This window comes from Nannospalax galili, unplaced genomic scaffold (assembly GCF_000622305.1).
Source record: "Nannospalax galili isolate Female #2095 unplaced genomic scaffold, S.galili_v1.0 scaffold518, whole genome shotgun sequence".
Classification (NCBI taxonomy): Eukaryota; Metazoa; Chordata; class Mammalia; order Rodentia; family Spalacidae; genus Nannospalax; species Nannospalax galili.
The window spans coordinates 291,844-306,277 of record NW_008342851.1 but is presented as its reverse complement, the minus strand read 5'-3'; the positions used below and the strand labels follow the sequence as shown (position 1 = coordinate 306,277).

General features: G+C 35.4%; 1 protein-coding gene across 8 annotated transcripts in view; it reads right to left on the bottom strand.

The window, feature by feature from the left end:
* Positions 1-2,006: 2,006 nt before the first annotated feature.
* The window catches only part of Erbin (erbb2 interacting protein), a 133,574-nt gene continuing 121,146 nt past the window's right edge, over positions 2,007-14,434 (bottom strand). For 3 of the 8 annotated variants that reach the window (XM_008838819.3, XM_017799583.2, XM_008838815.3), the window contains 6 exons: positions 13,123-13,266; positions 11,194-11,310; positions 8,145-8,351; positions 6,678-6,770; positions 5,917-5,991; positions 2,007-4,068 (listed from right to left, as the gene is read on the bottom strand). In XM_008838819.3, coding sequence (XP_008837041.1) covers positions 3,961-4,068; positions 5,917-5,991; positions 6,678-6,770; positions 8,145-8,351; positions 11,194-11,310; positions 13,123-13,266 — 744 coding nt within the window. In that variant the 3' untranslated portion in view covers positions 2,007-3,960. The remainder of the gene's footprint in view (positions 4,069-5,916; positions 5,992-6,677; positions 6,771-8,144; positions 8,352-11,193; positions 11,311-13,122; positions 13,267-14,434) is intronic. The other 5 variants (XM_029566299.1, XM_008838821.3, XM_029566300.1 and 2 more) reach the window with 5 other exon arrangements.

Here is a 14,434-nt window from a genome sequence, read left to right as displayed (position 1 = left end):
AAATGGATTAAGACAGTAATGGGGGTGAAAATGAGCAAAACACTAAATACATGTATGAAACTGTCAAAAATATTTTTTAAAAAGTTTAGTTTTTGTTCAGAGTTCAAGTGTATACTTTTGTTCAAAGAATTCAAGGGTATACATGTGCACACACATTTCCCAAAAACTAATACAAAGAGGCCATCAAATATTTGTAAACATGTAGAGTATTTTAGAATTTTATTGATCCACATGACTGATGATTCTTTAATAACTATCAAAAAAACACTGTCAATGATTTTGTAATTGAGCAAATTATTCCGGTCAATTTTTTTGTATGTGTACGTTTGTGTACCCAAGTGTTCACGCATGTGAACATGTGTATAGGCTTGAGGCTGATGTTGGGTGTCTTCCTCAGTAGCTCTCCACCTTAGTTTTTATTATTTATTTCTGGAGACAGTCTCTCACTGAACTTGGAGTTTACAGATTTGGCTAGAATGGTTGACCAGGGAGCTCATGCTTATATGGAAAGCACTTTACTGAGTGGTCTCCTGAGCCCCTCAATTAGAATTTCTACCAGTATAATTCGTTACTAACTGAAAATTTAAACTTTTACTGAAAAGACAGTTCTTGTTTTAAAAATTGCCACATAATATTTGCTAAAAGCCAATTTTAAGCGCAGGCATTACTATAATTTAGTAATCAGAATATGAATTTAAATGTCTTCTCCATTTCTTCAAAACCTAAAAATTATTAGATTCAAAATTTGAAATTTTGTACTACCATAACAAAATTGTTATCTTTTTTCAATACATACTTTTTATTGAATTTTTGTGTATTTCATACATCTTAATAAGATTCAGACCCCCTCCCCTCCTGCACTGGACCTCATGCATCCTGTCATACATGCTAGAATCGAGTCAAGTCTGCATCTCTGGATGTCCCTTGGTATGAGGTGTGAGTTCCTCCACTGAAGCCTGGTCAGTCTACCTAGCATCACTCCCTCAAAGACTAACTCTCCCTCATCCAGCAGTGATCAGCTGCCAATAGTTCCTCAGCTAAGGTTGGGGCTCCCCACCCGTTTCCCCAGTTCTATACTAGGTTTCTATCTGATTGAGTTTGCATGGGTCCTGTGCATGCTGACGCCATTACTCTAAGCTCACATGAGCAAGTTCCCAGCTGCCTGGAAAACTGTTTACTTATGATCATCCACCACCCCTGGCTTTTATAACCTTTTCCCAATACTCTGTAAGGCCACTTGGACTATTAGTTTAAGTGCAAATTTTTACTTTTATTTTATGTTATATTATATATTACTCCAAACTTTTGGCAAAAAAACATTCTTACTCAACTTTTTATGTCTCGAAAATACTGAAAAAAAATTGAAAAACTTTTTGAGACAGGGTCTAGCTATGTAGCTCTTGCTGGCCTTGAACTCAGATATCTGCCTGCCACTGTCTTCCCAGTGCTGGGATTAAAGGCCTGCGCCACCACACCTAGCCCAAGAATACTGAAAAATTTAAAATTCACTATGGCAGAATAAAATGCTATTGCATATAGCACCTGTAACACTAGTAACATTTCAATATAATATGGAAAGGAATTAAAGTAGATCACTAGGGAAGCCCTGACTTTGTATGGTCTAATTCCTTTTGCAAAATTATAATTTACAACTCTTTTTAAAAAATATTTTTGTTTTGTCTACGTGTACATGTGTGTCTGTACATATGTTCACGTGAGTACACTACCCTTGGAGGCTACATGAGGGTGTTGGATCCCCTGGAGCTGGAGTTACAGGCAGTTGTGAGCTGCCAGAATTAGGTGCTAGGAACTGAACTTGGGTTCTCTGCAAGAGCAGTACACATAGATACAGTTCTGGTTCAAGATAAGATGATTTATAAAAGTGACATTATATCTAATTGTTCTTGTTAAAACTAGAATGTGACTGAAAACATAAAGTCAATAAAGAGAGAATGAGACTGTTTTACAAATTCAAAATAAAGTAAGAATAAAGGGAACACCGAGACGTATTAAAGAAGCTGTTTGTCATTCTTTGTTTTAGAGATTACAACACATACATGTGAATTTTATCAAAATACAGCACATTTCTTCTACTATATCCATAAAAATCAATTCCTATGTAAATAGTACTGAAAATCAACTAAAATGAGTTAAAATTTACAAAGAGTTGTTAAAGGGTTTCGATCAAAATTATTAAAACTATACAGTACAATAACCAATTGATAACATCTTGAAAGAAGTGCAATATCTGAGTTCACATATTTTTAAAAGTGCTGACTGTTTGACTAGAAAAAATGGAAAGTGAATCCAACTCACTTTTGTAAAAATAATGCAGGTGGTGTTTCAGCTAGTCCTAAGAGTCTTAACTAAATCAAGGTTGAAGAAAACACATTAAAAATTTCCAAATTATGCTTCTTAGAAATTAAAAAATGAATTCAAGAACAGTATATTGCTCTAATAAAAGTTTTCAAACTAGCCTCAACTAAAAACAGTTATTGGTCTCCTATGGCACTTTTCTCTGGTCCAAATAACCATGCATTAATTCTTACCTTTGCATGTTACTCAAATTTTATTTGATTACATAGAACAAAAACAAACAATAGTTTGGATAAACAAAATTAATAAATTTCTATCAAATACTTGTTACAGTAACTAGGAACAAAGGCAGTTGGTGGTAAAACACTATTACAACGACACATTTAGAAACCCTTTAAAGACTCTGAAGTGTGGAGTTCACATTTAATGTTATCTGTAGAACAGCCCTTTATTTGAACACTTTACACACTGGTAGGCCTTAAGGACCCATCCCTTTGCTCTACAACTCTCCACAGCAATTCGTTATCACTGTGCCATTTTCACACACTTGCTTTGGTTTCCTAGCTCCATGCTCACTCTGTTTCCTTTTACTCTGCCAAGGCAATGCAAGGCTGAACAAAAATCAAGAGGCTTTCCTAAATCATCTTATAACTTTGTGTTATAGGCAACACAATCTTAAAACTGGCCATTTTAATTTCATTTGCTGCTTAAAACACAAATTATAAATTAGATTAAAATGGAGTACTATTTATAAGAACAGATTACAAGTACCACCATTTGCAAAAGAAAAAAAAATGAGGGGATTTCCATAGCACAGGAAATGCATAGACATGCATTTGCATTTGAATTAAAAACCTCTGTAACTAAAATATTGCTTACTGACGGAATGAGGAGCAAACATATAGTCAATGGCTACAACAAGAACATAGCTTGGAGAACACATAAAATGCCATTATTGTCTTTTAAATCTTGAAAAAGACATTACATATTTTATTGCATTATTCTATTAATAAAAACACATTAACATAACTTTTTTTCATTGTTTGCTTCCAGATTTTTGTAGGAAATAACTGTTTTAATCTGGCCTTGGAAAGTGAACCCACCAACACCAACTTCATCTACCCACTCTTCAATTCAATAAGCACATAGCAAAAGCCCACACTTCAAATCTCTTGTCCACATGAAAAAAAAGTAGTTTCAGCAGAAAAGAAACAAAACAAAACATTAATACCAGTCGGATAAAGATAAGGGCACAAAAGCTACGAGACAGACAGCTCTGCCATCTGTCTCTGGGCTACAATCAAGGCTAAGTATTGCCTTGCATACAGTCAGTCATGTGTATGAAATCCAAAAATAAACCTACGATCTATACAAAAACAACATCATTTTGTTTTTGTAGCCTTGATTGCTATGTTTAAAAACCTAACAACAAATTTCATATGGTATGAATTCAACATTCTTCTTTATGTTCTGTGCAGTGGTTCCTTCCCTCTAACCACAATCTCCATTACTTCATTAATGTACAAGTTCCAAGATAACTGTTTGAGTTCTTCTTTATATATAAAAATAGTCTAAATATTAATCTCCCTTGCAAGTCTCTTCCAATAAATCTTGCTGTCGTCCCCACTTTTTGTCCACAAAAGCTTATGAGGAAATTTCTCGAACAATGATGAGTTCTACTGTATTCTGGAAAGTTTTTAACAAGGACACTGCTTGTCCATGCTCAATATTGATAAAACTGTAGCCATTAGCCTAGAAGAAAGAGAAAAAAGAAAGCTTTTATTTGCATTTCTACATGTAAATTTTTGAGAGTCAGTTCACAAATCTAGCGGAAAAAAAAAGAACCACTCTGGCAATTTAAAACAACATAGGAGTTAGTGAGATAGCTCTTGCCTCCAAGTCTAACGACTTGAGTTTGAGCCTCAGGATCCGTTTGATGGAACCAGAGAACTAACTCCTCCAAGTTGTTCTCTAACCTGCACCCATATGCAATGCAACCATGTGAACACACACACACACACACACACACACACACACACACACACACACACACACACACACACATTTTAAAAGACAGATTAATGGTCCCCATTCCACATTTATGGAAATAAACTCTCTGAAGAGGGAATCCAGGAACTTTTATTTTGTCCATGTTTTCAGACAATTCTAATATAGTAGGTCCAATACTGGGAAGCACTTGTGTAAGTTAAGATCTGATGGTGGTGTGTCTATATGCAATGGTACACCCAAAGTTACTAAATGGCTAGGGAAACTGAGAACAAGGACTAGATAGATCTGACTGGTATTAATGTTTTGCTTTTTTCTGCTGAAACTACTTTTTTTCATGTGCACAAGAGATGTGAAGTGCTGGCTTTTGCTATGTGCATACTGAATTGAAGAGTGGGTAGATGAATGATAGCTCACATTCACTGGAGCTATCAGATCAAGACCAGCACACTCTTTATATGAAGACTAACACTTACTGAACTCTTGCTGTTTATCAGACATAGGTTGAAGTGCTTCCAATGAATCAGTCTTAACACTATAGATGCTTTCATCTTATTTTAGAGGAAGGAAAACCCAGAAATGGAAAGGTGTAGTAATTTCCCATCACAGAACTGAAACCACAGATTCCACATTTTATATATGTATGTGTGTGTATACACATACATACATATGTACACACACACTATATATACACACATACACACACATATATGTATATAGTGTGGGGGGAGGCTGGGGTGGAAAGGAAAAGAAAGGATAAGTGCTAAACATAGTGTGGCAAAGTATTATGAGTGATTGTTTACTAAATGAAGTGTGTATATAGGCTTTATGTTGTTCTTTTAGGTTTTCTCTGAGCTTCAAATTATTTGAAAGTTGAAAACTAAAAATTTTTATTTCATCTGGGTGTTACGGCACAGTCCTTTAATCTCAGCACTCAGGAGGCAGAGGCAGGCAGATCTCTGTGAGTTCAAGGCTAGCCTGGTTTACATAGTGAGTTCCAGGGCAGGTGGGGTTACAGGGAGACCCTGTCTCAAAAAGGACACAAAAAATTTTTATTTTCATGAATTTTCCTTTCGCCCATCAAAGGGGCCTTGCTAATTATTTCTCAGTCATTCCAATTTTAGCACTTGTTCTAGTGAAGCAGGCACTAAATTAACATTTCTAAAAAGTATAGGAGCAAGGATTCAAACTAAGGTGGTCTGGATCCAGAGTCTGTCCTTGTAGCCACTGAACTCTGTGTCAGTCATTTGGTTTGAAGGTTACTTCTCACTGATCTCTGAGCCACAACAGTGAAAGCAGGGGCAGAAGAGAAGAGCATACACTGTATCTAAGGCTTGTTTTCCTCCTAAGGGAATGCCCAAGTAACAGGAAAGGAGGGAAAATGGGAAAGAAAAAAGGGTTTCTCAGATTTTGAAATTTTACTATTTGATACAACAACTCATCTTTGATTCCCCTAATTAGCAAAAATAAATTTATATTTCTGAACTTAAATAAAATGCCATAATATATCAAACACATAAGCATGATTTTCAAGGTGTAAAGTAGAAATATTTCAATTATAAAAGCAAATAATAAAAAGGTTAACTTAATTACCTGAATAATTTTATCACCTGGCTGCAGTAATTTTGATGCTGGTCCTTCAGGCTGTACCCTTGTTACAAATATACCCTTTAACAAACAACAACAACAACAAATCATTATTCAACCCCACACTCCATATAGTGTGCGTAAAGAACAGTAACAAAGAACAGTCTTTTTTCCATACCATGCAAATATCTGAATGTGGTAGAAGTTGTCTCACTGGCTTCTTTGAGTAACAAAGACAAAACAATTTCTGCCTCTTGTAATTCTGACTTTAGCAAAGTAACGAAATTACCTCTATGAACTTGTAGAAAAGCAGTAACAAAATTAAAAATAATTTTATAATATCATGAACATTCACATTTTTGGTTAAATTTTTTTCCCTCAAACAACCTAGACTGATCAGGCTTCAAATTAAAAAGCCACTAGAGGGACTGGAGAGATGGCTCAGAAGTTAAGAGCACCAGTTGCTCTTGCAGAGGACCCGGGTTTGGATCCCACCACCCAAATGGCAGCTAACAACCATCTATAACTCCAGTTCCAGGGGATCCAATGTCTTCTTCTGTCCTCCTCGGGCATTGTACGTCATGGGTACACTTACATATATGCAGGGATTACACTCATACACATGAAAAAAAAAAGCCACTAGAGAAGAAATTAAAAGGATGTTCTCTTCTAGATTTACAAAAATATCTATAAGATTTTCATTCACACACAAGTATCAATAAATGAAGCCTTATGAGTTGTCAAGGACATATTTTTAAAAAACTTACATTATCATCAGGTCTGAATGGATTTCCTCTACCCCCAACACCTCCTGATATGCTAAATCCAAGTTCTGGATCCTTTTCTACCCTTACTCGAATCTGATTTAATATAAAAACAAAGGAAACATTACTATAAAAGAAAAACTGGCAAGACAACATCCATGTTTAACTTTTGGTGAATTAAGTTCATGTAGAGGAATATGCAAGGAGTCATTAAACACAAACATTTGGGGGAGATGAGGTGACACTACAACACAGAACAATATGTTAATGAGTTAGTAAGTTAAAGGCACAGTGGGATTACAAAGCATAGCTCCTAACTTTATCATTTTACTTTTGAAGAAAGGGCTGATCAAATGCTGCTGATTCTATTTTTTAGATGACATGAATTTTAAGGGCATGGTGCACACATACAGAACATATATGTCATCAGTTTCCACTTACGGAACATCTAAGTTGCACTGCCTCTGCCTACTACTAGCCTGTTTCATAAGATACTTATAACATTCACTGTTGGTTGGTTTTAGGATACCAACTCTTTATTCCCTTTATCTGTTTACATGCTTCAGGGGATTTGTTAAGATCAAATTAATTTACAGTAGTTTTTATAAACTAGTATAAAGTAAGAGATGCAAAACCAAAAACAAAACTTTTTTTTAAGACAAGGTGTCACTGTGTAGCCTGGCTGGCCTGGATTTGCTACACAGAATTCACAAATAATCCCCTGCCTCTGCCTCTGCCTCCTGAGTGCTCAGAGTAAAGGCCACTACTCCTGGCTTGTTTTGTTGTTTGTTTGTTTTTCAAACACAGGGCCTTACTAGGTAGCCTAAATGAGTCTGGAGTGTCCTATGTAATCTAAGCTGGTCTTGAATACATTGTCTTTCTGCCCCAGTCTTCCAAGTGCTAGGAAGGTTGGCTATAAAAACAAAGTTTTGTTAGCAAATACTCCCTCTCACTACAGATTCAATCAAAGCAAGTAAAATATTTGATCTCTATCAAGGCTTCTTTTATGATCACTACATAAATAAACCATCAAGATATACGAGCTTGTGGCCCATATATTTTTAAGGCCAAATCAAATACTTAACATAGTTTAGAAAGTATAAATTTCAAAATCTAAGAATGAAGACTCTGACATAAAAAAATGTATCATTTCAGTTTAACAGTCTACTAATTGTATTCCCCTCCCCCTCCCAAATTTAATGGAGTAGCATCAGTTTTGGATAAGCAACTGCCTTAGAATTTAAAAAAGCATACCCTCAATACTACTAAGTCCTACACTATATGATCACAAAGTCAAGTTAAAAACTACACACAGTAACACTTAATAAACGTAGCAGAAAGGTAAACTTAAAGTACTATGATAAAAACCATGTTAAAATTCTATATGGAATTATTGGTAATAATTAAGTAACCTATAAAAATACACAGAAAGTTTAGTCTTACGTTTCAAACAGTCTTGATTATTCTTACCTCTTGCTTTGCCAGTTCATGGCCTTGTCTAGGAGAACAATGGGGCTGGGTATATGGAGGTTGGTGGGCCACTTTCAGCATCAAATAATCAATTAGTTGTTCTCTAGAGGGATGCCTTGCCACAGACGCCTGAGGGGGATGATGTATTTGACTATAATTTGCCTGAGACCTGAGAGGCTGGCCCATCTGTCCATTACTCAAAGGCATCTAAGAAAAACATGAAGTATCTTAAAATGACCAATAATAATGTCTTATTACAAATATTTGGATATTCTTCTTGGAGCATTACAAAAGCACTAGTTGTAACATTCCAAATTATTCAATATTATGTCACTTACTATATATTCCTTTAATTTTAAACCTTCCAAAAGAAAAAAAAACTATTAATACCTTCATTATAAACTTACTTGAATGTTTGCTGGTAGAATCAGACTTTAAATAAAGGTCTCACATCTACATTTTAAACTATTTGTTTTTCTAATTGATATAAATCTATTGTTACACTTACCAAATGTTAAAAGTGGGAAGTAGTACACTGAAAAATTTAAAATAGTTGTTGGTATAAATAAAACACATCTTTATATAAAAAATATTTAAATTTAAGTGAGCCTATTAGAAGGCATCCTTCCCTCATTCCAAATCAAAAACACATCTAACACAAAAGGTACATCTGATTATTTTTTCCTCAGGAAAAAAGTAACTAATTCAGCAGTACAGTTTTTCCTAATTTGGATATATTTTTCTAACTTTATTTCTTCTTTTCCAGAATTAACAAGTTAATTCATTTATCTACAGAGAAAAAATTTTTTTTTTCCTTTAGAAACAGGGTCTCCCTGTAGCCCCAGTTGGCCTGAAACTCACTATGCAGACCAGGCTGGCCTCAGTCTCCACAATCTACCTGCCTCTGTCTCCTGCGTACTGGGATCAAAGGCGTGTGCCACCACGTCAGGCCGAAAAAATGTATTCTTTATACATGTGTACATGTATTGGTTAGCAATTCTCAAACTCTCTAAATGTTAATTCTATGGACTATTAAGCAAGATTTAAACTCTGATATTCTAATTTGTTTTCCACAAGTTACAAACAACACTTGGGATTATTAGTTGTTAATAAACTACCTTTAATACCTTTCATGTTTTAAGGAACTGAACCACAGGATTATTTTTGTAGCTAGTAACTTAGTCTGTTTGACGAGGAATCTAGCTAGAAAGATCCTACATTTGTATTATAAATGCTCACATAATAAAAAGTATTTTGTGCAGAATAAACGTTTAGGTTCGTCAATCATTTAAAATTTCCTTGTTGGTTAGCAGAAAGATTAAATGTCCACAAGGAAATTAATGGAAAGCTAAATTTTCCATAACAGAAAAGTTTCCTAAACATAGAAAAGTTTGGCAAGTTTCAGAACTACATGTTATGAGCTAGTATCTTGCTAAAGATGCAAAGAAATTTGGCTTTTGTGAAGAAAATTGTCCTCTAAAAAGGTACTCTTTTATTCACCAGTATACTATGCTACACTTAAAATTTTAAATGACTCTGAAGTCTAGAAAGAGACATGTACATGGGTGTTTTATGACAGGGCACAAGGATGCTATTACTCTATGACAAATCTTGTTTTGGTGAAGGATGATATGATTATGCTGAAATTTCTGGGAAAAATCCCCATTATATAGTTATTTGTTACTTGCTAATTGCAGATTTAAAGCTATTGAATTACCCAAGAATATTTAACTGGTCATGCTATTGTTTTATTACTTACATACAATTCTACAGATAACCCCTGCATTTATGTTTATGCCATTTATTCACATGTGCAGATTCAGTATTTTTCTCCTGACAAATATCTAGACAAAGAATATTTAACCCAAGGCCTCCCACATGCTATGCAAGTACTCGCCAGCTACCCCTCTAGCTCCTTTACCTGTTCTCTTTTTTAAAATTGTATTTAAGTGTGTGTGTGCAAATGCACATGCATGGGTGCATGGTGAGGGGAGAAGACAACTTTCAGGACATTGTTCTCTCCTCTTATGTAGGCTCTGGGGACTGAACTCAGATTGTCAGGGATGTCCAGTGCCTTTACCCACAGAGACATCTTTCTTGCTTAGCCCTCCCTGACCTATTCTTGCATGAGTGTATAACTAGGTCTCACTATGTAGCCCATACTAGCCTTCAACTCTTTGATCGTCCTGTCTTACTTAGCCTTTCAAGTACTAGGATATAGACATGTGCTATTACAACTAGCCTCACCTATTCTTAAGACTTCCTGATGCCTGGCTATTTCATTATGCCTAAATCAATGCTAAAAATAATAAATATATTAAGCCGTGTTAGCAAATGCCCCAGGAGATTAAAAAAGCATTAAAACAGTACACTAAACCACAAAACATATGTTAAAAAGAAAAAGAAACTGAATGACAGTTATCAACTAAAAAGGAAGAGGGATAAAATAAATATGTAAGATTTTTTTTTAATCAGATGGCTGGATGCCTAGCCTACCCTTAAGAGCAACATAAAAGTTTCAAATAAATATGCCTCATAATTGAATCTGGTTATTCTAGAGGCTAGTTAAGGAAACAAGAAAGAATAGCTGAGTAAGATTAATACCTATCTGACATTGCCAGAAATAATCTCTCTAGAAGAATGCCAATTTTTTTTCGTACAAAGTATGAAAGAATACAACCATCATCTGTTCTATTAAAGATCTTTCAAGATGATTTCTAATCATATCTGAAGAAATTTCAAATGTGTTTAGTAACAATAAAAGATTCTAAAATAGAATGCCAAAAAGTCCTTGATTCAATTCCTAAATTAAGTAGCCAATACTGTAGAGATCCCATGCAACTATACAATGATTCTCCAGTATAAAAAATCATGGCAGAGTCAAATTTAATCTTGCATTTATGAATCAATGAAAATAATCCTACTAATGAAAGCAAGAAAGCCCTTACAAAAACATTTTCAATGACATAGCATATGAGATTTCTAGTTCAAAGCTGCAAGGCACAGTAAGCTCAAAGACACTGCTCCATTTATTTCTGTGAACACCTACTTTCATCAAGCTGTCTGGAACTTCTCTGTGACTAAGTGCACCTGATGAGTAGTTCTGCTCTCCTGAAACCAATCTATCATCTTGGCAAGGATCTCCTGGACTGGATGTCTGGGGATGCTTCAAATGAGGAGGAAAAAGTAAACAAATAATATATTTTAAGATGCACAACAAAACACTAACAGTTGAAGATTAGGGAAGAAATAATGCTAGATAGCAGAAGAGAGAAAGACCCAAATTGGACACTGCAATCATTACTGCTATAATTAGTACCTTTAATTTCCTCCAAAGGCACATGGCAAGTTGTCTGTTCCTATAATGTGTAAAAATTTTACAAAGACAAGATACTGTGAATCTTTATTGCACCACTTGATGTTCTTTCCTTTAGACTTTTACTTGAGTAATATCTTTTAATATCATAAAGCAGTAATTTAGTCATTGATAAAGTTAATACTCTCAATTAAATTTTTTGTGTTTTATGTATATGACCATTTTGTACACATGTATGTAAATGCACTAGTGTGCAATGCTTCTGGAGGTCAGAAGAGGGTGTTGGATCTCCTGGAACTGGAGTTGAGAACAGTTGTTAACTGCCATGACAATGCTGGGAACTGAACCCTGGTCCTCTGCAAGAGCAGCCAGTGCTCTTAACTGCTGAGCCAGCTCTCCAGCTCCTTTAAACATAATCTCTTTTTAAATTTGTTTTGTTCAAGACCGAGTCTCACTATGTAGTTGGCCTGGAACTCACAGGGATCTGCCTGCTTCTGCTTCCCAAGTGCTGGGATTGAAGGTGTGCACTACCAACCATGCATGGCCTAATATTCTCATTTTAGGAGCAATACTGTTGAATACTGAAAAAGTTTTCTGATTCAAAGAAAATTAACTACTGCTGTTTATGTGTATGACTGTTTTATCTGCTATGGTGTATGTATGTGCACCATATGCTTACAGTGCCCTTGGAGGTCAGAAGAAGGCACCCAATTTCCCAGAACTGAAATTACAGGCTGTTGGGAGCCACCATGTGGGTGCTCGGAACCAATCCTGGGACCTCTATAAGAGCTTTACCTCTGAGCCATCTCTCTAGCCCTACTGCTATTGTTTTGATATCACAGTACCACACAGGATTTTCCCCATAAATTATAATGATATGTACGACCAAGAAACTTATAGTATAAAACTTGCTCTGGGTGTTGCAATTCTGTTACATTAACATTAACAAAAAAGGTTGTAAGGGGAGAAAGGTCTTTCAGGACAGAAGGAAATATTTATAGAATCCATGTTATCACAGTTAAGTCCTTATGGAGAAAAAAGCTTGACTATTGAGCCATGACAGAGATGTTGGGTTCTTTCCAGGAAGTCCTTATGATTTGCTCTTCCACCTTCATTAGAATAATGGATGCTTCACTGCTAAGGACTGTGATGAAATGCAGTTAATTGAGTGTTTGGGTTCTATCTTTCCATTAATACTTACTACAACTTTTCTAGTCTCATATTTAATCATATTCAGTGAAATAGGCCTAAACTTCATTGCATGTAATGCTTTTTATTAGCTAATTCATAATTACTGGACTTAAAATTATTCCTCCAAAAAACTCTTTGGATTACATATGGCATAGTTTTAAAACTGTAAGTTAGGAAGAGTGAGCCAATTTTAGTATTAAGAGAGAAACACTGCAAAAATTAGTTAAAAACCTTTCAGACAGATCTCTTTTGTAGAAATAAAAAGAGTTGACTAAATCTTTAACAAGATTTAAAAAAATGAAGTGATAAAAGACTAAGTTTTAGAAAAAGTTAAAGAACTAAACCATAAAGAGCTCAGAGAATATGAAGATTTCTGACTCATAAAAAATTTTTTTCTAGAAATGTTAAAACACTTCTTAAGAATCTGAGTTTTCTATGTGCTAACAGTACTGGCCTACTGTAGGTACTCACTCGAAAAACGTGCCCAACAGAACCTCTTCCGTCTGCAACACTCAAGGCAAGACTGCCCTGGCTGCCATGCAGATCCCTAGAGCTGCCATAGTGAGAGCTGCTTACAGCAGTAAAATTGGAATTAAAGGACCTTGACAGCATGCTCTGAATAAAGAGAGGATAGATTTAACAGAGATTAGTGTAGCTACATGCAAAATCCACAAGACATGTTATGTACACAGATTTCTTTACATGTAACCCTATCCATACCACATACAAATATCATGCAACACTGGATTTTTCAGAGCCTCTGAAAGAAACTAGAACTATTCACCATACATTTATATAACACACACATATACACATAAAGAATACATAGAAATAGAAATATAACCATTTTATAATTATACCATTATAATACAACCACATTTTAAGAACCAAAGAAAGTGCAAACATATAATTGCTTTTATTTATCAAGTACTATTATTTCCTTTATTCCTAGCACATTATATGCCAGAAATAGAAACTGATGCCACACCCGAAAGTGTGTATAAAGTTGTATATAAGCTCATTCCTCTCTATACAGATGAATTTACCAAGTAATTCCAAGTCAAATAAAACTGTAGAGAATCAATTTCATCCTATAGGAATTCTCTTATTAAGTAACATGAAAATTTAAAGTATATGTTATTGCAAAATATATTTGCGATAAATACCTGGCTGATGTTTGTTTCCATTGTCTTAAAAAATTATTTTCCACATTTTGAAAAATATCTTAGAGAAAAGTTTAACATTATGTAAAATTTTAGGATGAACTTTTAAAATATTTTATTTATATTTTATGTGTATGAGTATAATGCCTGCATGTATGTGAGTGCACCCTTGTTGTGCAAAGTCGCAGAGGTCAGAAGAGGGCTTCGGATACCCCTGGAACTGGAGTTAAGGATGGTTCATAGCCTCCAGTGGATGCTGGGACTCGAACCCCGGTCCTCTGCAAAAGGAGTTAGTACTTTTAACCGCTGAGCCATCTTTCTAGCCCCAGGATGAAGTTTTAAAAATATGTGTACATGTATGCATGCCAGTGGAGGCCAGGAGAGGGCATCGGAACCCCCTCATGTGGGTGCTGGGAACTAAACTCCAAGCCTTTGGAAGAGCTTAGTCACTAAGCCACCAATCCAGCCCCTAGAATGTAACTTTAGTTTCTGCCACTCTGCCAGGCGTGGTGGCACGTGACTTTAATCCCAGCACTCAGGAGGCAGAGGCAGACAGATCTCTGTGACTTCAAGGCCAGCCTGGTCTACATAGGGAGTTCCAGGACAGCTGGGGCTACAGG